Source organism: Neomonachus schauinslandi, chromosome 5 (genome assembly GCF_002201575.2).
Source record: "Neomonachus schauinslandi chromosome 5, ASM220157v2, whole genome shotgun sequence".
NCBI classification, from domain to species: Eukaryota; Metazoa; Chordata; class Mammalia; order Carnivora; family Phocidae; genus Neomonachus; species Neomonachus schauinslandi.
Window position 1 is genome coordinate 6,194,569 of NC_058407.1, and position 25,853 is coordinate 6,220,421.

The window sequence follows — 25,853 nt, forward strand, 5'->3', positions numbered from 1 at the left end:
CCCCCCCCCCCCCCCCCCCCCCCCCCCGTTGCTTGCACACTGACTGGCTGATGCATCCGAAGGTTCTCCTTGGCGGCCCAAGACCCAACCCTTCTCTCAGCCACTCCGACTCCTTCATTCTTCATCCACTCAGTGAATGCTGCTGGGCAGTCACTCTGTGCAGGCCGCATGCTGGGCCCAGGGGTTCCAGACAGGAGCCAGCTCCCCAGTCTGTGTCCCTGACAAGGGGACAGCGAACTCTGGAGGGAACGTCAGGGAAGGCTTCCCCGGGAGGCCGCTGTTTCCAGGGGCCGGCCGTGTGGGGGCCGCACCGGGTGGGGCAGCCGGAGTTGGGCTGCCAAGGCAGAAGCCAAGTGTGCGGAAAGAGGAGGGCAGGGCATCCAGGCCCAGGATGCCCAGGGAGGGGCCTACAAAAAGGGGCTGGCCCTTTATCCTGGGGTGACCGGGGGCCATGGAAGACTTGCAGACAAGTAGGGGGCTGCTGGCTGCCTGGTGGGGTCGGGGGCAGCATGAGCACAGTGAGGAAAGAGAGGAGCCTTAGAAGGGCGGGAAGGGGAGAGAGGAGCAGAGACTGCACCCCGGGGTCCTGTCAGAATGAAGGTCCACGGGCTTTGTGACTGTATCCTGGCTAGAGCTGGGGGTGCTTCCCCCACTCTGACCCCCAGGCAGCCGCCACACCAGCCTGTCCTCGAGGAAACATGCCTCCCATGGTGTCTGGTTGCCATGACAGCCCTCCGCCGACAGGCCCAGATGGGGATGGGGATGGGATTGGGGGTTCCAGAAGGCCTGGCATTCCTGAGGAGGCAGACCCGCTCTGCACATTTAGTCTGTGAGAGGCACCTGTTCCCAGCCCTGTTCACAGATGGGGAACCTGAGGCTCAAGAGAGGTGCCTTTCCCTGCCCAGAATCACATAGCTAGCCGGGACAGAGCAGAGACAGGTCTCCATTCTCCTGCCAGAGGCTTTTAGCTAGAAATTTCCCTGTCTTCCTATAATCCCCAGGGGGAGAGGATAACAGAGGTGCCCAGGCTTCTGCCCAGGATGGGCCCTCAACTGAACTTAATGTCTGCTTTCTCTGGAGGCTGCAGGGCCAGCACAGTGCTCTGGAGAAGGCCTGTCTTTCGAGACGGCTGGAACTGGGCCCCAATTCGGCTGCTGTGTGTAGCTGCGTTCCCCTCTGTAAAATGGGGGATCTGGTCCCCCAGTTGTTTTGAAGATCACACAAGACTTTGCCAGAAAGTGCTTGGCCTGGTCACCAGCATGAGGTGCTGCCCAGTAGGAAGAGTGAGCACCAGCAGGTCTGACTACCTGCTGTGGGGTCTGGGCTCACCCTTAGGCATTTTTGCTCCTGGAATAATCATGTGTGCAGAGTTCCTGGACTTGAAAAGTCATTGTTTCTAGTGATCATTTCAGTGTGCAAACATAGAGCACCTACTGTATTCAGAGGCCAGGGTCTGGTTTCGGGGCCAGGTCTGGTGACCCACAGACCTCCCTTAGTGGGGACCACCTCAGGTTCCCCTCCTTTGCCACCTTCCTGGTGCCAAAGTCACCAGAACATGCAAACAGAATGGGTCTTTGGGGTAGAGGTACCTGGGGTCGGGAGGAAGGCAGCCAAGGGCAAGGAGATGCAGGGCATGCCCACTGGGTGCCCTGCACCCCTCAAGGCCTGGTCCCACAGGGGCCCCCCCCAGGAAAGCCGCTCTGGGGTCCGACCCTGGCAGGCTTGCTGTGGCCCTGTGCTATGCTAGATCCCCTCCCTGGGGCTCTGAGAACTGCCCACAGGGGCGTCTCAGCCTTGCTCCGGACCAAACACCTGGGGTTTGTTGTTGGGGAACATTCTGTGGGAACACCACTTTAGGACTTTTCTGCAGGTGTGAGGTCTAGCTCGTTTGGTTTGAGGGGAAAAAAAGTGAAGTGCCATCCGGGATTTGGAGTTGCTGGGATGCGCCAGAGTCCCCTCCATGGGGCTCAGCACAAAGGCGGCCGGTGGACCTTGCTTGTTGGGCAGTGCCATTTATTCAGGACAGGGGGCCCGGGCCCTCACACTCGGGACAGGCTCAGCGAGGGTGGGAGTCCGAGTCAGCAGCTCTGCTGAGATGCGCCCGGTGGCCGACTCCAAGAAGTCCTTTCTGGTTTCCTTCACTTCCTTTCACCCCCTCCAAATCAGGGTGAGAACCCTGTTCTGAAAGCTCTGCTAGTACGTGCTGGGTCGTGTCAGCATGGGGAGCCTTGGGCTCAGGGCCCAAGAGGAACTGTGGAGTCAGAAGAGACATCTCAGGGACAAAGTCTCTGACAACACAGTCCAGGCTGGCCTGGAGCCCAGAGAGCAAAACCCAGATAAGCAGGGCAAGGGGGGGGCAGGCAGGAGGGAACTCACAGGAGTCAGGGGGACGTTTGTGATGCATCAGCCAACAGGCGGTGCTGCTGCGAGGGAGAAAGCGGCCCGGTCGCTAGAGGTATGCGCAGCTGGCCAGGCTGCTTGGGAGGGGTCATTCATTGCATGGGGTTAGGCCAGGTGACCTTCAGGGTCCAGCCACAGCTCGTCCATTGGATGCTGAGTGAAGAAACTGCTCAAACCAACAGGTCGAATTAGAGGGGGAAGCCAGCCAGCCCAGGAACACCCTTACCTTTCTAAGCCTCCCATCAGTAAAACAGGGGCATTAAACCTACAGATTGTTGACCGACACTCACTCAGCACCAGCACCCCAGGAGCATTAGTTCATCAGCTCCTCATGCTGTTCTTCCAAGGCGGGGGAGCCAAGGCTCCAGGGGCCCAGGAGCTCGCCCCAGGTCGCAGCCGTGGGGAAGCAGCCAGCCCGCTCCAGGCCGCACTGCCTCCCCGAGTGTCATCCTGTCCCGTCCCCCGTCCCCGTGGTCTCGCCCCGCACAGCAGCCATCGCTTCCCTCCCTTCTTTGCCACGAATGCCCGCCGGGCTCGCCAACTCGGGGAGGCGGCGTAACTCAGCCTCCGGCCCCCCGCCGCTGGGAGCCAGGCCCCTGGGCCGCCTGCTCCGATGGGGATGGGGGGACCGGAGCCCGCGGCGGGCAGCGGGCGCAGGGACAGGCGGGGGCGGGCCTCCCCCCACCTGGCAGCCCGGCCCACTCGCCCCGCCCCGCCCTGCCCCGTCCGCTGGGCGCCCCGCAGACATCAACGAGTGCCTGGCCAACAACGGGGGCTGCGACCACTTCTGCCGCAACACCGTGGGCAGCTTCGAGTGCGGCTGCCGGAAGGGCTACAAGCTGCTGACCGACGAGCGGACGTGCCAAGGTGAGCCCCCGTGCGCCCCCGGCGGCCTCGCCCCGCCCTTCCCGGGCCTGCGCGGGCTCCGGGGGGGGGGGCGGGAGGGGGGCTAGGGCCAGGGTGTGTCGGCCCCCGCTGGCCGGTCCGAGTGTGCACCTGCCCTCCCCGCCTTCTCTGTCCTTCATGACTCTAGGTCCAACCGTCCCTTTTATGGATGGGAAACTGAGGCCCGGAGGCGCATCAGCATGTGGCGGGGGGGGGGGGGGGGCCGGGGGGGGGGTTCCCCCAGTGAGCCGGGGGCGGGCCCCGTCAGCTCCAGCACCCTGTCCTCCCGGTGGCCCCCGGGCCTCCTTCCGAGGCTTCGGAGGTGCGCTACCGCCGCCTGGTGGAAGACGTGGCACATTGCAGTCGCTTTCCTGCAATGCTTCCTTAGGGTTCCTGGGCGCCTGCGAGGAGCCACCAGGGTGATGTGAGGTCTGGGCAGAAGCCAGGAATCACAGTCCAGCACAAGTCCAGGAGACATCCGGGATGCAGTGAGAGCCCAGAGGATGGGCAGTGGAAAGACTGGTCAGGGAAGGCTTCCTGGGGAAGGGGTCACTGGGAAATAGGCATTTTCCCGGAGGAGTGGCAGACTGCACATGGCTCAGTGGGCCTATCAGTGCAGCTTAGGGCTGGCCCTGGGGCAGCACGAGGCCCTCGGGGGCACGGGATGTGCTCTCCCAAGGACACAGAGGAAGGCAAGAGCAGGAGGCTGGTAAGGGAGGGTCTAGGGCCAGCCTGTCCTGAGCCCATCCTATGACCCGAGCCAGTCCCCTCCCCTCCCTGGCTCAGCCTCTTCATTCCTTGAGGGTCTCCTGGCTCTGTCTTCCCCTTAGGGCGTGAGGGCCCATTGGGAGCACTTCACCTGTCCAGACTCCACTACACTTTGACTTAATTTCTCCATCTGCCTTGCCAAGTTCTGTGGAGGGCTAAGGGAGGGCCCTTGACTTTGTACTCCCAGCTGCCCCGTGAGACACCCACCACTGAGGAGGAGGCCATGATGTTTTTGCTCCTGGGCTCCAGCCAGTCTTCTCCACTCTCTACCAGGCTCGTCTCTCTGAGGCCCCAGGGCTCTGACCATGTCCCAGCCCTGCTCCAGCACCACCCTGGGCTCTAATTTCCTTTGCCTGGCACTCAGGCCCTTGGGATGGGGACCTCAGCCACCTCCCCAACCCCCCTGAGCTCCACACAGTCCCCTGGAGGCCCCGTGCTGCCCCCTCCCGACCTTTGCTCATAGTGCCCTTCCCCCACTTCCATTCCTTCCTTCCAAGCTACTCCCACCCTTCAAGGTCTAGTCCAGGTGCCACAAGTACCAGGCGATCTTCCCAGATTCCCCTGCTGGGAGGGATCACATCCTCCTTTGAGCACCCACAGTGTGATTCCTTCCTTGTGCTAGAATTATTACAAACACACGTATATCATCAACACGTGTAGTCACATGAGCTAATATATTCAAAGAATGACCTCCAGCTACAGTGCCCATGGAAAGGTGGGCCAGTGGCTGTTTTGCCCTCAGGAGCCCCCATCAGCTGTCCTATGAGAGCCATTTTCCTCAGAATTTATGGCCAGGACAGACTTGTCTTCTATGAGCATGCGATTCATTTCCTCCTTCCCAGTAACACGCACCCTGTGACCCTTTTTCCTTTTTACCTTGGCTGCCAGGAAGCTCAGAATCAAATTTCACATACTGTCAAGGTTTTCTTGTTATCCCTTATGGGTAGCGTATCCCCCCACCCATACCCCTTTCTCTTTGGGCTGTTTTCCTTGTTTTCTCAAGAGATCTCTTGGCGTGATAGGAAAACACACTGTGGTCGGCATCCAGAAGGCCTGGTTTCGTGTTCCAGTTCATTTGTCTCCTCAGGCAAGCCCCCATCAATTTGCTGTAGATGCAGATTAAACATTCATCCTGATCACACCTGAATGTGAGATATTAAAATGGCAGACATAATACCTGGTATCCAAAGTACTTACACCCTCCCCACCTCCAGAAAAGATGGGAAATGGCTTCTAACCCAGAAACATAAGGTTAACGGAGACAAACTGGAAAATCAGGCTGTGACCAGAAGCTGACATTCACTGTGGATCAGCCGTGACCTAAGCCTCGGGGGCCCAGGGACTGTCTGCGTGCAGATGCGCGTTGAGCGACTGAGTGCCAGGCCATGCCCACCCAGCGCCCTGAAACTCCTCCCTACACTGTCTCCCTGTGGCCACACAGACATCGACGAGTGCTCCTTCGAGCGGACCTGTGACCACATCTGCATCAACTCCCCGGGCAGCTTCCAGTGCCAGTGTTACCGTGGCTACACACTCTATGGGACAACCCACTGCGGAGGTCTGCAGCCCGCCCGCCAGGGCCACCTTCCCCCTGAGGCACGCGCCTGGCCGCATGGCCACCTCTGCTGCACCCCACACCCTGACCCCGACCTTGACTCCAGAGGGCCCGGAAGGGACCTAAGCAAGGCCAGGTTCTGGTGGGCAGAGGGGCTCAGCCAGGAGCAAGGTGGGAAGATGGGGGCAGGGAGCAGCAAGTATCAGCTAGGTGGCCGGCCTCAGGCCAGGCTGTGGGCATAGGCCCCAGAAATGGCAGCTACAAGGGAACCTCGGTCCAGAACGGAGGATGGCCACTACACAGAATCCCACAGACAATTCGTCCCAGTGGGAGAAGGTGAAAACAGAAGGGCAGGGTATGGAGACGGGGCGGGGGGGGGTCCTAAAGGAGGAGCATCTGGGTCAAGATGAGGGAAAGCATGCCAGAAGGATCAGCATATGCAAAGGCACTGAGGTAGCACAGAGGGACCCAGAAGCAGCTGGTAGAGCCCCGTGAGGGAAGGAAAATGTGGTGCACGATGCTGATAGGGAGGAAGCAGAGCTTTGTGAGGCCTGCAGGTGATTTGGGTTTTCTTCCTCGTGCGATGAGAGACTATTGGAGGGTTTAAGTAGGGGTGTGACGTGGGCATGTTCAGGTAATGAGATCACTCTAGCTGCCACATGTTCAGGAGAGCAGAACCCAGGGCACCAGCAGGGAGAGGGTTCCAGGCATGAGAGCCAGAGCCACTGAGCTCGGGCAGGGTGGGAGGTGTGCAGAGAAGGGAAGGTTCTAGAAGTATTCAGCTACAGATGATGGGACTTGGAGATGTGCAGGCATGGCAGGTGGAGGTGGGGGAGCCAAGAATGGCCCCGAGGTCCTAGGGTCTCCTCACTTCCTGAGACCACACTCCCTCTGCTGGGCCGCTGTGCAGGTCGGATGTGGTCAGGCGTGAAGTGATGAGGCACAACTGGTGGGGCGGGGGGGAAGGGGCCCCTGGGGTGGGCTACAGATTCTTCTGGAGGGACCTCCAAAAACCTGGGCACTGGCTCCCCTGGGCCTGCTGCTCCCTGACTGCAGGCCGCCCAGATGCTCAGAGCCAGGCACCTCAGCATGAGTGTGGCCCAGCCCCCTCCCCATCTCCAGCGGGCCCTCTGGTTCCTTGGTGGCCAGGGCAGGAAGGGTTGGAAGTGGCTTCTTTCACCCTGGGGCCCGTTGCACAGAGGGAAACAGCCTGTCCAAAGCCCCAGCAAGAGAGACCTCACAGCCCCTGCCTCACGAGACCTGCTTGGCACTTGAATTTTGTGCCACCTTCTGCCCTCCCCCCCGCCGTCTGGGTGCAGCTGCTGGAGGTCGGCAAACAGCTGGGGTTGGTGTCTGTGTCCCTCAGCCTCGTGTGTGTGCACTCCTGTGTGTGACGCGTGCGGCTGCCTGTCTGCATTTGATGCGTGGCCGGCTGCCGGCAGGGTCAGGGGACTCTCGGCCCTCTGGTCCTGGGTGGCCCTGCCCTGCCAGCCAGCCTCCCGTCCTGATGCCCTTCCTCCCACATGTGCTTCCAGATGTGGACGAGTGCAGCATGGACAACGGGAGCTGTGACCAGGGCTGCGTCAACACCAAGGGCAGCTACGAATGCGTCTGCCCCCCGGGGAGGCGGCTCCACTGGAACCGGAAGGACTGTGTGGGTGAGTGCCCTGGGGTGGGCCACTGCTGGGACCCCCGAAGAAGGGCCTGGGCGCTGGCTTCCCCCTCTTCTGCCAGGTGCCTGGGTGGGAAGGGCAGTGACCTCTCAGGGTGGGGTGAGCATGGGGTAAACAACACAGGGCCTACCTCACCTGGGAGGGGGGTTCTCGGCAGGGAATCTCTGCTGCTGGGATGGGGCTAATGAGAAGGAGGACTTGCAGAAGAAGAGGGGATGTAGGTGGGAGAGCATGCTGGGTGCCAGCCAGAGGCACAGAAATGGACCTACAGGGGGAGGGGGACACAGAGGTGAAGATCTGGGGGTCAGTGTGTGCAGCTAGGGCTGTGGGCTCAGGAGGAGCTAGAAGCTCGGAGGGCACAGAGGTTTCCACGCCCCCATCTCCCCCTGGTCCTGCCCAGGAAGCTGGGGGAGGGGAGAGGTGGCTACTCGGGCTGCAGCAGCATCAGAGTCTGGAGGGGAGCCCCTGGGTCTCCGCAGCCCCGCCACCTGCCCAGGCCACTGGCCCCACAAGGTCCAGCACGGGAAGAGGAGGGGGCCTCCCAGCAAGCGCAGCGTTCCTGCATCCTCTGCTGGTGGGCTCCGGAGACTTGGGGCAGCTCCAGGCCAAGTTCTGGACAGTCCCCCACATTCATTGGTTCTACAAACACATGGTCACCCACTACATGCCAGGCTTGCTGTGGATGCTGGGGCCACGGCCCTGAAATGGCTCTTAGATCTTTGCCCTGCCATGCCCTAACATCCCCAGGGCAGCCAGAGCCAGCCTTTGATTTTATTTTTTAAACTTGTTTTTTTCTCCACGCCTGCGTGGAGCCCAACACAGAGCTTGAACTCACGACTCTGAGATCAAGACCTGAGCTGAGATCAAGAGTCAGACGTTTAACCGACTGAGCCACCTAGGCACCCCCAGAGCTGGCCTTTTGAATCTGACTCAGAATGTGTCCCTCTCTGCTCAGAGCTCTCACGACTCCTCTTCATGTGGAAGCAAAGCCAGAGTTCTTAGAATGGCCCAAAGGCTACTGGACCTTGGCCTAATGGCCTTCTGCCCTCACCCTCATCCATCCCATGCTAGCCTCAGTGACCTCGAGGTTGCTGCCCACCCCCAACTGACATGGCCATGCCAGGGCTCCCCGCTTGGCCTGGAGGACTCTTCACCCCTGTCACTGTCGACTCTGGGAGGCCTTCCTTGCACCCCACCCACTACCCCCCACCTTCTCGTTTTCTTTTCTCCCATTGTACTTCCCACGGCTAGATAGATATATATATATATAATATACATTAGATATATATATATACTCTACACAGTGGAGTACATACCTTTGTCTGTTTCATTCACTGCTATATCCCCAGCACCTAGAACAGAGCCTGGCAAGTGTAGGCACTCAGTAAATATTTGTTGAATGAATGAGTGAGAGTATTGAAGAATGGATGCCATCACTTAGCATCTGATATCAAAAAGCTGTTGTTCAGGCAGTCCTGGTGAGCAAAGCCAACCGCTGGTCTCGTCCGGAGTTGCAGGGAGGAGGCTGTCTGGGGCTGTGCTGGAGAGGAAGCATGAAATGGTGTGCATTCCGGGAGCCTGGCTTGTGCTGGGAACTAAGACCGGATGGGTCGACTCCAGCCTATGAATCTGCCACCAGTTTGCTGACTTTCCGAGCCTGGAAAGTAATGGTTGGACTGGCCTTCAGAGGCATGTCTGCTGATTGATGAGGGTCGTGCTAGGTCTGGTGTTGACTTGTTACCAAAGCTATCGGGCCAGCAGGCTTTCTCTAGGTATATGGGGAAGGAGCGCTTTTTATCCTCAGCACACTATCGGCCAGAGCTGCAGGAGCGGCCACTGGGGCTTGTCTGGGTCCTCACGGCCACCGACCCTGCTCCAAGAGTCACTGGCGGAGGTCTGATTGTCAGTCAGTATGACTTTATCCCACTCCTCCTAAGTCACCTGCTAGGACCGTGGTGACTATATAGAAGCAGTTAGCATTCTGGACACTAGCCTTGGGAAGACTGAGACGAACAAGCATAGCTGAAAGTGTTCTTAGAAGGTTCTGGAAGGCCCTCCAGACCCGTGACCCAAGAGTTCCCAGGACTGACCACAGCAGGTCCAAAGTGAAGGGCTGGCAGCGACGACCCCCCTGACTGGTCAAAAGAAAATCCGAGTTATCACTGTGACCCTGGTGCTTGCCCTAGGAAGTCAGCCTGGTTCGGCATGCCCTCCACACCACGCCATGGGCTGTCTCATTTACTACAGCGCCCAAGGCGAGGGGCACATTTTTGATGACCACTTGGAGCTGCCCGGTTCCTGTGGATGGGACTGACAGCCTCCACGGTCTGCTTCACCAGGTGTCGTTTGTGTCCCTCAGAAGGGAATTCTGTCCTCAGATGGCTTGCAGACGGCATCGTTCACTGAGGGGTTGGGGGAGCCATGTACTTGGAACAGTCTGATACCCCCCCAGAACCATGGGTGGTCAGCTGTGGTCCCGGGGGGCATTGAGGAGCCAGACCCCATGTGACAGATGGCATCCACCTCAGTGGAGCTGTAGGGATATCGTCTGGGGTGTCGCTGTGAGAACTAGTCAGCTACGTGGCAAGATAGCTGAATCCACCTTTCCCAGCATGTGGCATTCTCCTCTTCTATGTATTGCCCACAGAGAATGTCGTAATTAATAAGGTTTGTGTAACGTACTTTATACCAGCTTTCAATACCGATTTCCCTAGCAATAGCTTGGGGGACTGATTTAAAGAATTAGGATGGTGGCTATCGCTAGCAAGGCTTAGATCCAGGCCAGTTATTATTGGTGAGGGAAGCATAATAGAGCAGATCCGCGGTGTATAATCCTAAACGTGTAAGGTGGGAGAGCATGATCCGAAGAACCAAGAACAAAGGTCTGCGAAGGAGCACGTGCAAGTCAGTGGTTGCAAACATCAAGGCGAATTTATTCCAGTGGCCGTGGGTGAGAGCCGTCCCTATGTATCATCTTCTGCCTGTCCTGAGAATCTTGGGAAATCGTTGGTTTGTGTGCATTGACCACTTCTGGGGGTTCTCTTGAGAACTCCAGTTCAAGATCTGTAAGTTGTGACTTCGTAGTAAGTTCTGAAAAATCCACTTCTGTGTTCCCAAAAGATAACGGAGTAAAAAGACAGTGAAACTTCTGAGTGATTTATGAATAACCCTCCCAGTAAAAGGTGTCTGCGTATTACTAAATAAATAAGTTGGACTATCCCAAATAAGGAACACAGGATCTAGTAATATTTTAGCTCCTACGAATGCTCCATTTTTCTCAACAAGCGACTGCTTTAATTCATCCAGAAAGTAAATATGCTATTATAAGCACACAACTATAATCCGTCAAATCCATTTGGAGATGCTCAAGGGGTCCTTTAGGGTTTGTTCTGGTTTTTACTCTTTACCCAGAATTCTGCTGACTGCAGGTGAGCCTTGAACTGCTCATCTCCTCTGCTGGCCTGGGAGAGTTTCTCACCTTCTCGTCTACCACCACAGCCGGTTTGTCCCCCCTGGGATGAGCTGTCTTAAAGGAAACATGAGCACATGCCCAAGTGAGGTGGTCTGGTGGGTCCCGGGGGCCATCCTGGTTTCACTGGGATACCATCCTCAGGGGACTTGCAACGTGATTGTTCCACTTGGCTCCTTCTCAGAGTAGGAAGGCAAACACAGTGTGTCTGCAATGGAATCCCCATGCCTCTTCCACGGACCCGTGGCTCTGTGCTGTCTGTCGGAAGTCCTTCCCTGGGGATCACGGTCAGAGCTTCCCATTTAGCGTGATGACCCAGGAAGCATTGCCTCTGACTTCCATCCCTCGGACCGTGGGCCTCTGTGTCTCAGTTACGGGCAGTAAACCCCTCTGTTTCCAGAGCATCGCTAAGTTGAACACCACAGCTGTCAGTATACAGAGCTACCCTTGATCTTCAGCAACGGCACGTGCCCTGGAGATGGCCCCAGGTTCGGCCACTAGAGCCAGCATGAGTCCCTTAGGACATTACTCCAGCCTGGATAGTTCTTGTAAATCCAACCTAGTGTCATCTCTGCTCCTTTTGTTTTTTGTTTTTATTAACAGCTTCATTGAGATATAATTGCCATGCCATACAAGTCCCCCATTTAGCGTGCAGTTCAATGCTGTTTAGTATAATCACAGAATTGTACAACCACAATGCATTTTAGAGCAGTTTCATTACCCCAGAAAGAAACCCTATGCCCATAGCAGTCATTCCTCATTTTCCCTCAACCCCCAGCCCTAGGCAACCACCATCTACTCTTGTCTCCGTGGATTCGCCTGTTCCGGACAATTGGCATAAGTGGAATCATATAACATGGGGCCTTATTATTCCATTTAGTGTAATATTTTCAAGGTTCACCCAAGTCATAGTGCATGTCACTGCTTCATTCCTCTTGACAGCCAAATTATATCCCGCTGTCTGCTTAGCCCACAGCTTGTTTATCCACTCATCGGTGGATGGACATGTGGGTTGTTTCCAGTTTGGGGCATGTCATGAAGAACGCTGCTGTGTCAACATATGTTTTCAGTTTCCTCGGGTGTATGCCCAGGGGTGGAATTGCTGGGTCATGCGCCTATGCTGGGTTTAACTTTTGAGGAACCGCTAGCCTGTTTTCCAAAGAAGCTGCGCCATTTGAGGTCCCACCAGAAGTGTGTGAGGTTCCAATTTCAGCACGTCCTCAGCCACCCTTGCTGTTTCCTGACTTTTTGATTATGGCCATCATGAGGGGGGAGGGGTGAAATGGTTTCTCATTGTGGTTTTGATTTGTATTTCCCTGACGGCCAATAGGTGTTGAGTACCTTTCCATGTGCTTATTGAGTATTTGTAGATGTTCTTTCAAGAAATGTCTATTCAGATCCTTTGCCCATTTTTCAAATTGTATTATCTGTCTTTATTATTCGGTTATAAGAGTTCTTCATATACTCTAGATACGAGTTTCTTACCAGATATATGATTTGCAAGGGATTTTCCCCATTCTGTGAGCTGTCTTTTCATTTTCTTGATGGTATCTTTTGAAGCCTAAAGGTTTTTAATTCTCACAAAGTCCAATTTATCTATTTTATTTCTTTGGCTGCTTGTGGTTTGGGTGTCATTTTTAAGAAACCACTGCCTAATACAGGGTCCCAAAGATTTACAGCTGTTTTCTTCTAAGAACTTTATAGCTTTAGCTCTTATACTTAATTTGTATATGGTGTGAGACAGGGGTCCACCTTCATTCTTTTGCCTGTGGAAAGCCCATTGTCACAGTGCCATTTGTTGAAAAGACCATTCTTTTTTTTTTTTTTTTAAGATTTTATTTATTTATTTGACAGAGAGAGACACAGCGAGAGAGGGAACACAAGTAGGGGGAGCGGGAGAGGGAGAAGCAGGCTTCCCACTGAGCAGGGAGCCCGATGTGGGGCTCGATCCCAGGACCCTGGGATCATGACCTGAGCCAAAGGCAGATGCTTAACAAATGAGCCACCCAGGTGCCCCGAAAAGACCATTCTTTTTCCCCGGTGAATTATCCTGCCATCTTCTTGAAATCAATTGGCCATAAATGTGTGGGTTTATTTCTGGGCTCTCTTTTCCATTGATCCATTTGTCTTGATGCCCGTATCCCACTGTCTTGATTAATGTAGCTTTATAGTAAGTTTTTAAATCATGAAATGAGAGTCTTCCAACTTGGTTCTTTGTGTTCAAGCTTGATCTGGCTATTCTTGAACTTACTTTGAGTTTCCATATGAATTTTTAAAGTCTCTTCGTTATTAAGATACATGCCATCAACCAACAGTACTGAGTCAGGACTTGGTATGGAATGTCCAAAAGATCTGTTTTGTATATGAGCACGTCTGAAGTACAGACACACAGAGATGAATTTCTCCGTCAGGAAGAGATAGGAGATGCTTGGCGGCAATATGAGAAAGATAAAGGAGCCAAATACCATAATTCGTTCAATGACAAGCAGAGAAAATACTGGGTGTTTTCAGTTCTCAGTGGGGGTCATCCTGCATGTGGTACCCTCAGATTAAAGGGGATTTTAGGACGAGATCTGAAGATGCTCCAACACGTTAGCCAAGGCGTTGCCCTGAGGCAGGGAGGTCGAGCCTTGGTCATGGATGTTTGCTGTGTTGCTGAGCTTGTATCCTGAGAGCATGGCCTATCTTTGCATGTTCGTACCAAAAAAAAAAAAAATTATGGCAGTCTGGACTCTTCCTGGGCTCTGTTCCATTTGTTCTGCTGATGTGGAAGCTTTGCCCCAGGGATCCTGTTTTTGAATCATACGTAATATGTATATGAAGGCTCCTATCAGCTATAAATTGAATCATGTGTAAGAGAATTTTCTGGGACTTCTAAAAATAACCTCACAGATATATTTTAGGTGTATTTATTTGGAGACATATTTTAGCTGGCAGTTCCATTTGTAGAGGAGATTCTGCCCCATGGCATGGGTAGGGGCTTTGACCCACAGAACGGAGGGTTGTCTTCTGATAACAGCTCCCAAGGAGCAGTTACAGGTTGGAACTTGGGAAAGGACCAAGGCTTGTTAGAGTGTCCACTGCCTCAGTGCTTTAAGTAAACCAGAGCAAATCAAGGTCATGGCCTCCCAGCCTTCTGCAACTTCGTGTCTGCGTCCAGAGCCGCCTCTTACTATCTTCATTCATATTCCCCACAACCAGGCATTCTTACTTTAAGGCAAACAGAATTTTTTTTTTTCACTTATCGCCAGTTTGCCTTCCCTCTTGCTTCTTAGGTGACTTTAAACTTTTCTCTGGGCTTTGGTGTTCGGCGGTGATGGAATCAATGGGTGTATGTGGTGGGGTCAGAGATTTTGCCTACATGCAGCTCGTAAGCCAGCCTGCTGCTGTTTCCCGGGTGCCCCGGACGTCCTGGAACCCTGGGGCCAGAGGCGAAGGACTTCAGTACTCAGCAGAGCAACCAGCATAAAGAGCACATTTGTGTGGGTTCCCCTGCCCCACCCCCAAGTCCCATCTGCCCCCTCGATGCCATACAGATGGAGAACTTGCATCACAGCCGAGGGACACCCAGCCTGGGAAACTCACCACTTTTATGGTGAACAGAGCCGGGCTGCTCCTTATCTAGGAGGAGATGTTCCCTCATCCCTCGAAGCTGCTCGAGGCAAACATAAGCCTGAGAAATGGTCTGGGGAAGGGGCTGTCAGTGCTTTGCGTCCTCAGGGTCCCAGTGAGAGCCCCCAGCGAGAGCCCCCACACTCTGGGCTGGGATGGTTGCCTCTCCCAACCATCCCAGCCCCCATCGGTACCAGAAAGCAGTGTTGCTGTCCACCAGTAATCACTGATAATTCCCTTTAGGAATTTGGAGAAAGTCCAAGGAAGTATCGGGGGCTTAGGTCTCCCTTGGAAGTTTGTAGATGATTGTCCTTCTGCTTCTCAACCAGCGGGAACATTGGTTCTTCCAGTGGCCCTTCTATCCTGCATTATCTGCAGGTGGTTTTGCTTGAAGATTCCTGATTCTTTGGGAACAGAGGACTTTCAGTCTTGTATTTACTTGGGGGCCAGCTGTTTTATCTGGAGGGCCGTGAGTTTGTTTTTATTTCTAGATTATTTACTTGCTAAGACTCCTTGAAAATGTTGAGCCACATGTTGAAGATCACCCCCACTGGCCATTTCCCACTTCCATTTATTTTTCTGGCTGAGTCTCCTACTTCAGCCTGCTCGCCCGAGCAACTGGACCATCGACAACAGCCTCTGTGGGGCACTTCCAGGGGCGTGCCCATTTCAGCCAGTTGTCACTGACCAGCCAGACGGGGATAAAACCAGTTCTGAGTTTACCGTGGCTATAGGCCTGTCAGTCCTTTTAATCAAAAGATTAAAAAACGCCTGAGAGGGACACCTGAGTGGCTCAGTCGATTAAGTGTCTGCCTTCGGCTCAGGTCACGATCCCAGGGTCCTGGGATCAAGTCCCGCATCAGGCTCCCTGCTGAGCAGGGAGCCTGCTTCTCCCTCTGCCTGCCGCTCTCCCTGCTTGTGCTCTCTCTCTCTCTCTCTCTGACAAATAAATAAATAAAATCTTTAAAATAAAATTAAAAATACATAAATAAAAAACACCCACAAAACTCTGAAGAGCTTAGTTTGGGACATCTCCGGACACCTAATGGATTTGTCCAGCAGCTGCCCCAGAGAGGGGCTCCCAGTGACCCTCACATGCTTAGAAGTCAGTCACTGCCAAGAAGCCCATGTCACTTCCACCTGCTCCCTTACCCAGAGGGGCATGGACACCTGCTCTGGAGAATCCAGCCCTGCCCTCTGGTCTGGGCCTGTGATATGAGGCTTCTCACAGATAGCCTGGACTGGTCAGAGGGAGGAGCGAGCCAGCTCTCTGGGCCCGGCATCCCCACACATCCAAGTACATGTGGACCCCACCGTCTCCCAGCCCCTTCCCACCAGGGTCTGGCCACGGGATGGGGATGTGGCAGGAGTCCCCGATGGTCCATGCTCAGGGGTAGGGCCTCCAGAAGCCTCCACCCTGTCTCCCTCCAGCCCTCTCTTATGTCTTCCCCCTCCTCAGAGACAGGCAAGTGCCTTTCTCGGGCCAAGGCCTCCCCCTGGGCCCAGCTGTCCTGCAGCAAGGTGGGCGGTGTGGAGAGCTGCTCCCTTTCCTGCCCAGCCCACTCACTCTTCGTGCCAGGTAACCTGAGGCCGTCCCCGGGAAGGGATGAGGGAGTGGGGTGGGGGGCTTCCTTCCCTGGGGTCCAGCCCCTGCTCCCTGCTGTTCTCCAGGAAAGAGCCCAATCTAGGAATGAGGCCCCCTGGCCCTGATCACTGAGAGATCCTGGCTCACTGTCTGGTTCCCTACGGGCCACAGCATCCCTCTCCACAAGTGCAGTGGGCCCGTTCCGTCCCAGCTGCTTACCCACAGCAGCCCTTCTGAGGCCTCCATCTCACCCTTGGCCTCTCTGCAGACTCAGAAAACAGCTACAGCCTGAGCTGCGGCATCCCGGGTCTCCAGGGCAAGATGCCGCCGAAGCATAACAACACCAGCTCCAGCACTGGGCCCAGCTGCTCAGGTAGCCCCCGGCCTGTCCGTGCTGCCCGCGCCCGGTGACCCCTGGACGTTGCGTCCAGCCCTAGCCTGGGACGGGAGGGAGGGCCACTACCTGGGGAAGAGCTTCCTGGCCTGGGGGCCGGCCCAGCATGGTCCAGGTGCTGGCGAGCTGACAGCAGGACTGGGACCTCTGGGCCACACTCCGGTGCTGCAGTGACTCTGACCTGCTAGGACTCTTCGGGTCTCAGACTCCGTTCCAGGGAAGTGAGTCACCTCGGCTGTGACCACGAGGTCGCCGAAGTCCTGTACCCTGCGGGACCCACAGCGCAGCCAACTCCCCTGCCTGCAGGCGGGTCTTCAGCCGCTTTTCCTATTCAGGAAGTTGAATTCAATGCCAGGGGGACATCTGTGCGCATTTAATGCATACAGGATGTGATGCTGACTATCTGTGATTGTCGTTCTTTATCCAAGCCGCTGGAATTTGCTCTTGGAAGGAATCAGCAGCTCAGGGCATGTGTCTTATTTCAAAGCCCCTTCCCTTCCTTGCTTCCCTCTCTCTTCTGTTCTGCCGCCTTTCCTAACAGCATGAGCCACGTGAACTGGGCGGTGGGGGAGGAGGTGGGAGGCCTGCCGTTCCTCCTCCACAGAAGACCCCCGACCGTGAGGCCCCCGGCTTGAGCGTGGCCCCACCATCCATGCTCCCACCTTTTCCAGGCCGTGCAGGGAGAGGAGTGAGGCAGTGGGGTTCCCCCAGCCCCAGCCCCCAGTGGATTGGTCCTGCTGGCCGCCCCCTCACACTCAGGCACTCCCTCTGTGGCCCTCCGGCCCCACCGCCTCCCTGCCCACGAGAGAGGCTGCCACCTGGGGGGATCTGGGCTTTCCCCAGGTGCGCCTGCCCCCGTCAGGCAGAAGGCCCGCTTCAAGATCCGAGACGCCAAGTGCCACCTCCGGCCCCACAGCCAGGAGCCAGCAAAGGAGGCCCTGAGGCAGCTGCTGCTGGGTGAGTGGGCTGCCATGGTGCCAACCCACACAAGGGGAGGGGGGGGTCCCCGCGCCTGAGAGCTGGGAGCCCAGGGTCCAGCGGGGCTGGGTTTCCAAGGGCGGGGGTCCTCTCTTCGTCCTCACCATCATGGTCCCGGAGCCCCAGGAGCCAGGCCTAGAGCCCTGTAGACGGTGGTGGTGTCCCTTGGGAAGAAGGCCAGCACTGGAGTGGAAAATCTGGGCCCCCCCAGCCTCCCTGGGGCCCATCGTCCCTGCCTCACCCGGGGTTAGATGAGCTCCCCCGGGGCAGGGGGTGTGTGTGCAGCCTGACTGTGTCCAGAACGCCTCCCAGGGCTCCCTCAGTGGCTCATTCTTGAATGAGGGAGGCCAAGAAGGGCGTTCCAGGCTGGAGGGCAGCACGGGGAAAGCTCGCTGAGAAGGGCCCAGGAGAAGCGCTTCCCAGCTCCGTTTCCACGACAATTCCTGAGCACCTTAGGATTCCTCCCCAAAGCTAACAGAGCACCGCCCTCAAGCAGACCTAACCTGGGCCCAGCCCCACGGACCCGAGCTGCCCGGGGGCGTCGCTAAGGAAATGTGTGTGAGGGCCTCCGTATGCAGCAGTGTGATGGACTCGGAGGGCTGGTGCAGGGCCTGGCTCGGCCACAAACCCCTCAGGAGGCCTCGAGCCAGCCTGGCCTCCAGCCTCAGTTTCCCCTTCTGCACCACAGACTATTAGGCAAAGCAGGAGCCTTGCTGATGGTAACCTGTGCGCAGGGCTCTGTGGGACCCTGCTTCCTGCCCTCTGCCACCTTTGCCATGGCCGTCCCCTCTCTGTCCAGAAAACTGCCATCTGACCTTTGTGACCCTCAAATGTGACTCCTCCAAGAAGAGGCGCCGTGGCAAAAAGTCCCCATCCAAGGAGGTGACCCACATCACAGCGGAGTTCGAGGTGGAGACAAAGATGGAAGAGGCGTCAGGTGCGAGAGGCTGCGGAAGGCCTCAGGGAGGACAGGAGCCGGGAGGGCCGGCAGGGGTGTGCCGGGCGTGAAGCTGGGCGACCACCTGAGCTACGGCTACTGGAGGTAGAGACCGGCCAGGCAGTGGGTGCGCCGGGGAGGGTAGGCGCCGGGTAGCCCGGGATGGAAGAGGAGGCCCGGGGCTCAGGGGCCCACGGTGACGGCCACACGGCCTCTCTCCACCCTTCATGCCCTCGCTGGGGCCTGGAAGGGCTCATGCCTATGGAGTTTCTGGAACAACTGAGCCAAGGGCCTATCTTTCCCAGGTGCCAGAAGGGGCCTATAATGCTGGCTTGAGTTTCATCAGTGCTTTCCTCTTGGCCGTAAATGAGTGCTGAGTTGTGACAGGGGAGTTGAGATCCATCAGCAGATATGTGCTGTGTGTGCCCAGCTCCAGGCACTTTTGGAAAGGGGACCAGACCCAAGGTCCTCGTGCTGACAGCACTCCCAGCCATGGGGACACAGACCCACACACAAACCACCCGGTGCCGAGGGAAACCCTAGGTGGTGGGGGCGTGAGAGCGAACAGGACCCAGAGCTGAGAGTCTCCCCAAGAGAGGGGCCCAGGAAGTCTTCCCAGAAGACTGATTTGAATCAGGACTTAAAATCAAAGTTCACCAAGTGGAGGAGGTTGGAGGAGGTGGCAGGGAATGGCATTCAGGCAGAGGGAAGGGAGTAGAGATCAGAGGGAATGGGATGTGCTCAGGAGGCGGTGAGCAGGACAGGGTGGCTAGAAAGCAGAGTTCACAGTGGGTGTCGGAGGGCTGGGGGTGAGGCCTGGCAAGGCAGGCAGGGGCCCCACCGCAAGGGGCCTTGGATCCAAGGCCAGAGAGCTGGGCATTGTCCTGGGAATAGTGGCAGCCTCGGGGGTGTTGAGTGGCAAGGAGGAGTGCCTGTGCGTGAGCTGTGTCCTGGGGAGGTGATGCACTCCGCTGTGGCGGAGGCCTGGTTTCTCCTCCGATCTGCGGTGTGGCCTTGAGCAGGTCATACCTCCTGGACCCTCATTCTCCTCATCTGTCAGATGGACGCCACAGTGGTGCCTCGGCCCCCGGCTGCTGCGCGAACGTGCTGGGGGCCGAGGCCCGGCGGAGGGGGAGGCTCGGGGAAGAGGCCACTCCCAGGGGGTTGCGAGTCACCGTCCCTCCCGCCCCTGCAGACACCTGTGAGGCGGACTGCATGCGGAAGCGCGCCGAGCAGAGCCTGCAGGCTGCCATCAAGACTCTGCGGAAGTCCATCGGCCGGCAGCACTTCTCCATCCAGGTCGCAGGCACAGAGTACGCGATGGCCCAGTGGCCGGCCAAGGCCCTGGAGGGCCAGGGGGCGTGCGTCACAGGCCAGGTGTTACAGGACGGGAAATGCGGTGCGTCCCTGCCCGTGGCCACTGGGATGCCCACTCGGCAAACCTCTGCCCTTCCTTCCACGGGGGGCCTGGGTCAGCCCACACACTGGGAGGGGACAGCGAGACAGAAGCCTGCCAGAGAGAAGCAGTCCCGTGCTCATCGTTATGGCTGTCGTTTGAAGAGCACTCCCCTGGTGCCAGGCTCTGGGCAAAGCATTTGCTGGGCAAACATTTGCACGCACGACCCTCACCACAATCCTGAGGACGGGTGGGACAGGGAGAGCGCAGGCCAGCACGGCCACAGCGGAGAGGCAGGAGGGGCACGGGGATTAGTCTGTGTGGCTAGAGAGGGCCTCCCAGCAGAGGGAGCGTGGGAGCTGAGGGCAGAGGAGGAGCCGAGCGAAGATGCACGCGAGGCTGAGGGCCACCCAGGCCTGCAGCACAGGCTGCCGGGAAGCAGGCGAGGCCGGGCCCACGGCAGGAGCTCGGGCAGGGCAGCCAGCCAGGGTCCAGGCCCAGGAGGCAGGGGACTTGACCAGAGCCCCAGGAGCTGGCCTGTTGAGAGGGGTTGGGTCTAGACACAGCTGCAGGAGAATGGACAGGGCCCTTGTTCTGCTGGGCTTCACGTTTCCCGGGGAAAGAAGGCAGCCAGTGAGCAAGCAAGCACACCCATAGGCCAGGGGAGGCAGCCGCCTTGCGGGCCTCGTGGGCGGAGGTGCTACTCTGGTGCCGTGGAAACCACAGGAAGGTTCCAAGCAGAGGAGCAACCTTACTGCTCTCTCATCAGGGGAAGGCTTCCGCGAGCGAGGACCAGGGAAGGGAGGCCAAGCGGGAGTCGGTGGAGCCTTGAACGGGGAGTGGGGGGCTGGCAGCAGGACAAGAAGGAACGAGACAGATTGAGAGAGCACTTTGGAGGGGCGGCTGGGAGGAAGGAGGCTTCGAGGGCAGCCCCCAAGGGCCACAGGGCAGAGGTGGCATCATTTTCTGATCTGGGGAACCTGGGGATGACGCAGCTGGTGGAGACGGAGTGTTCTGTCTGTACTCACTATCTCAGATGCACGTGAGTCATCCCTGTGCAGACGCTGAACGGTTAGGGTGGTTGGAGTCACAAATCTGGGGCACAAAGCATAGGCTGGGCCAGAGAGATAAACTGGGGATCCCCTGAGAAGAGGTGGGACTTAGGGGCGTAGGGGGAAGGGAGGACTCTGGCTCGCGCAATGGAGTGAGCATGGCAGGAGGGCAGGGGCCTTCGTGATGTCATTCTTCTCTTTTTTCAAAAGATTTTATTTATTTGAGAGAGAGAGCACACACGAGGAAGGGGAGGGGCAGAGGGAGAAGCAGGCTCCCCACTGAGCAAGGAGCCCGATGCAGGACTCGATCCCGGGACCCCGGGATCACGACCTGAGCGGAAGGCAGACACTTTGAGCCACCCAGGCTCCCCCTTCTTCTATTTTCAATAGCTTATTCTGAAATCATTTAAAACATTCGGAAATATGGCCAGGCAGAACAAGGAACTTCCATGGTTTCTTCATCCAGGCGCCCCCGTGCGCTGCCTCGAGCACGTCCAGCCCACGCGGTCCATCCCAGTTCCCCCACTCTTCCCGCAGCGTCCCTGTCCTGCACGTTCAGTGTCCTGTCTCTCCTTCCTTCAGTGTGGAGCAGTCCCTTGCCCTTTCCCTGCCTCTCCTGTCCTCCTGCTGTAGGATGACCCTCATGGGGCTGCATCCCACGTTTCCGTGACGGTCTCAGCAGGAAACCGCGCCGGCCGCCTGCTCTTCAGCGCCCCTGTCAGGAGGCACAGGACACTGACCCAGGCCACCCCTGGTTCCTCCACCTCCCTTTTCCTTCTGCAATTGAGGAGGATTTGCTGGGGATGTAATTCTGAGTTTATACCAACATCCTGCTCCCCATCAGACATCCTCCCCCCCAGCAGCACTCAGTGACAACTCCCACCAAAGCAGACACATCTCCCATGGTTGCGGGACGGTATCCTCTATTCCTGCCAGCCCTGGTCCGTGTGTATTAGTTAGCATTCTCCTGTCAGGAAGCTTTCCCTTCCCCCTCGCTTACGGATGCCTCTGTGCATCCACATGTCCGTGTGGACTGAGACTCCTCTGTTCTTCACTGGGTTGTCATCCAAGCCTAGGATTACTTAGTTCAGTGCTCAGATCATCCCCAGTGTAGCCAGTAAGGTTCCCCGTCAGGCCGGTTCCCCTGTCCTTTGGACACACCCCACGCCCCCATCACTCGCTGAGGATTCTCGGGCACCAAACCTGTACTTTCCCTGCCCCAGCCTTCGCAATCAGTCAGGAACCCCTGGACCCCTAGAGGAGGAAGATATGCAGAAGCCAAAGCTGGGGTCCTCGTTGCTACTGGGGTGTCCTTGCTTCCAGGCTCTCTCATTGGACAGACCTAGAAAGTATGGGTGTGTATCATACATGGGTGTATATATATATTTCCATAGGTATAGATGGGTACATAGAGGTGTGTGTGTGCGTGTGCGTGTGTTTTGATTGAAAACCATGCGTTCACACCAATCCCTCCAATTCAATAGCTCAGGGTTCTTTCTAACCTCCCCTCTTTCCATGTTTCTAAATTTGTTCTCCAGAGAAACCTGCGGCTCCCTCTCTCCTCATTTCCTCGGTCAGTCTTCTTACTCATCAGTTTGCTCTATGCAGCCGACCACACCAGCTCTGGACAACCCTCAGCCACCAGGCCTCCCTGCCCCCACCTCTGTCACTCCCCCCCCCGCCCTCTGCACGACCCCCATGTCCCCAGATGGCCACTCCACCCCACGGGGAAGGAAAGGGGAGGGTAGGAGAGCTGGGTTTGGACAAAATACCTATAGGACGGCCAGGAAACGGTTGGTACACAGGCCGAGGGCAGGATGCAGAGCAGAGAGAACTAAGGGCTGAGCAGGAGTGACCAGCACGGGGCAGGAGACCAGGGTCAGGCCTCCGGGCTCTTCACAGATGGCTGGTGTCTTGTTCCTACCCCAGCTGTCCTTTGAGCCACAGGGACGAGGGATGTGCTCTATCTGGGAGGACGGAGCCTGGGTTTGAGGTACCAGGAGACAGACCACCTGGGCACCACTCCCCACCCCTGCCACCGGCAATCTCTCCACTTTGCCTCTGCAGTGGCCTGCGGGCCTGGCACCTACTTCAGCGGAGAGCCTGGCCAGTGTGTGCCATGCACGCCGGGGTCCTACCAGGACGGGGACGGCCAACTCAGCTGCACGCCATGCCCCAGCAGCGACGGGCTCGGCCTGGCTGGTGCCCGCAACGTATCCGAATGTGGAGGCGAGTGCAGGTCCCCCCTGGAGGGCGGGGCTGGGGGTTGTGGTGGGGGGAGGGCCCGGGGGCACCTCCTGTCTCTACTGAGGTCCCCAAAGCAAAGGCCCGGTCCCTGGTGATACTCTGTAAAGCTCTCTGCAGTGTGCAGAGCTGGCATGACTTCAGGCTGCTGCGCTCACAGAGGGCACTGGTGCCCCGGAGGATCTGTGTGTCAGCAAGCACTGGGCTGTGCCTAGTGCACCTGCGAACAGCAGCATGCAGTTTGGAAAGGACTTTACAGTTTATAAACACTTGGTCATTTACGGGTAACTCACTGTCTATAACGGAGGTACGTAGTGCTTTACGGTTGACCAAACGTGTTACGTGGTATGGAGCACCGCATCATCACCGAAAGGCTTTATGGAGGGTCCCATATACTCGGCAAGAACTGTTCTCTACATGAAGAACTTTACAGTTTGCCCTATAGATGGTTTGGAAAGCCCTTTTTCAGTTTACCAAGCACAACTTGGTTTGCAAAGAGCTTTTCCATTCCCTACCTCACTTAACCACACCTGTGATACAGGCTCACACCCCCACCCATCAGCCTCCCTTCTCTGGCCCTCATGGGACCACCCAGGACAATGGGTGGGAAAGGGTGCCTGCGAGGGTGGGTGGGTAGGATCCTCACGGCAGTGGAGACCACCAGCCAGCCTTCTCTGGGGTACAGAAGAGATCAGAGCCCAGCCCTGAGTCCCTGCAGGCTAGCTGGCTGTGCCCTCCAAGAGTGTGGTCTCTGCCCTTAGTGGGGCTGGTGACTGAGCAGAGAGCAGCCACTGGTGGGAGCAGAGAATTCAGGGTCTGGGCCGAGAGGCCCTCAACCCATCCCTCACTCAATGCCAAAGCACCCTCTGCATCCCAACTTAATGCTGGGTGTGCTGTCCCCTCCCTTTTTCCCAGCCAGGCCCTCAAGGACCTCACAGACTCCCCTCCTTCTGCCCTGGCCCAGCCCTGCAGAGAGACAAGGCCGGTCAGCCTGGACCCCACTGCCTCATGTGGAAGGCACAGTGTGGCCTGCCCCCTGGGGGGAGCCCCTTCAACCTCTCCCCTCCACAAGCGGGGTCCACACTTCCCAGCTCAACAGCAAAGCCCCTTGCTCTTCAACCCATAGCCCTTCTTGCTAGTGGGAGAGGTGAAGCCACGCCTGGCCAAGGCCCCCTAGTGCCTGAGCCGTTGGCAGCATCCGGACGGGGGGTGGGCCTTGTGCAGCCCAGGCCCCTTCCCCCCAAGTCCCCCCCCCCCCCCAGCACCACCCCCAGCCGTGGTGCCCTTCCCCAGGGCAGGTGAGGGTTGAGAGCAGGGTCTGGACCAAGGCGCCCCGCCCCCCCCACCAGCCTGAGCCATGACCTCTGACTTCCAGGCCAGTGCTCCCCAGGCTTCTTCTCCCCGGATGGCTTCAGGCCCTGCCAGGCCTGCCCAGTGGGCACATACCAGCCTGAGCCTGGGCGCACAGGGTGCTTCCCCTGCGGAGGGGGGCTGCTCACCAAGCACGAGGGCACAGTCTCCTTCCAAGACTGCGAGGCCAAAGGTGAGTCTGCAGGGCTGTGCAGGGACGTTTTCCCTCAACACCTCTCATTTCCTGTGTGGCAGATCTCCAAGGGCAGAGGGGCACCCCGGAGCTGCCGACAGTGGACATGGTGACCAGCACCGTGCCACACGCCAGGACAGGGACAGCGGGGTTCCACACAAGCCCACCCGAGGGTCTTAGATGGGAGAGCCAGGCAGGCAGTGGTTACAGACGAGAGCTTTGAGCCTGACTCACAGGAAAGTTTTGGGGGATGGGGGGGTGAAGAAATGCAGGGGTGGCAGGGGCAGTGGGGCGAGGTCAGACGTCTCACCTTACCTGGAGACCCTCCCTTCAGGGCCGTGGGGGTCCTGCTATCTAGCCGCACCTTCCCCTCCATGGTCACCGAATCCCCCCTGAGGAGCCTGCCTCCTGCCCTGCCAAGGGCCTCTTCCCACCCGCTGACCCTGATATTCTTGGGAACAGACAGAATCCTCCCTTCTAGAAGAGAAAACTCCATCTGCCCTCCAGTTCCTGCCAGGATTTCTCCTCCTTACTATGAAACTTGCAGAAAGAGTGTCTGGACTCCCCTTCCTCTCCCCTCACCCTCTCCCAAACCCCACTGGTCAGACCTCACCCCACGGCCCCCCATCATTGCTCCCATCAAGGCTGGAGCCAAATTGGTTCCCAGCTGGCATCTCCCACAGCCCCGTGGCCCCAGGCCCCACTCAGTCTCACCCACCCACCCCTCACCTGGTAGTGCTGGGGTCCCCGGCCTGGGCACTCACTCTGGAACCTGGAAAGAAAGAGCATCCAGTGACCCCACTTTCTGTCCCCAACCCCGCCTCTGTCCTGAACAAGATGCTACACCCTCCTGCCAGGGGACAGCCCCGGTCATATCTAGCAACCCACCTGTCACTCCACGTGGCCAGAGCCCCTCATCTTTGCCGCAAAGTGCCCCCCGCCCCGGCTCACACCAGCTCTGTCCTGCCAGGTGCCCAAGGAGACCTTGGAGTGCCCCCGAGTGCTCTCTCTCTGACCTCACATCCAGTCTGTCCACAGCCCCAGCCAGCAGCTCTGAGCGATGAGCTCTCAGCGCCCCACTCCTGCCCCCCGAGCCAGGCCACTGCTTCCTGTCCCCCCCCCCGCCCCCTCCCCAGAGCATGAGACAGGACCATGCAGTGGCTCCAGATGCCCTCCTCCCTCAGCGCAAAGCCTAGTGTGACCCCCTGGCCCCAGGAGCCCGTTCCCGTGGCCTGTGGCCTCCCCTCTGGCCACACCCGGCATGCGCAGCCCACTCCGGGCCCAGCTCGGCCGCTCCCTCCGCCCAGATGGCCTCCCAGCCAGCTCCACACTGCTCAAGCCTCCACCCAAGATCCCTGCGCC

General features: G+C 57.6%; 1 protein-coding gene across 2 annotated transcripts in view; it reads left to right on the forward strand.

Annotated features, from left to right (window-relative positions):
* The window catches only part of SCUBE1 (signal peptide, CUB domain and EGF like domain containing 1), a 139,349-nt gene that overhangs the window by 107,725 nt on the left and 5,771 nt on the right, over nucleotides 1-25,853 (forward strand). For both annotated transcript variants that reach the window (XM_044915773.1, XM_044915774.1), the window contains 10 exons: nucleotides 3,145-3,267; nucleotides 5,495-5,611; nucleotides 7,144-7,266; nucleotides 15,822-15,941; nucleotides 16,216-16,320; nucleotides 17,185-17,298; nucleotides 18,119-18,256; nucleotides 19,452-19,655; nucleotides 22,772-22,933; nucleotides 24,324-24,491. In XM_044915773.1, the coding sequence (XP_044771708.1) occupies nucleotides 3,145-3,267; nucleotides 5,495-5,611; nucleotides 7,144-7,266; nucleotides 15,822-15,941; nucleotides 16,216-16,320; nucleotides 17,185-17,298; nucleotides 18,119-18,256; nucleotides 19,452-19,655; nucleotides 22,772-22,933; nucleotides 24,324-24,491 (1,374 nt within the window). The remainder of the gene's footprint in view (nucleotides 1-3,144; nucleotides 3,268-5,494; nucleotides 5,612-7,143; nucleotides 7,267-15,821; nucleotides 15,942-16,215; nucleotides 16,321-17,184; nucleotides 17,299-18,118; nucleotides 18,257-19,451; nucleotides 19,656-22,771; nucleotides 22,934-24,323; nucleotides 24,492-25,853) is intronic.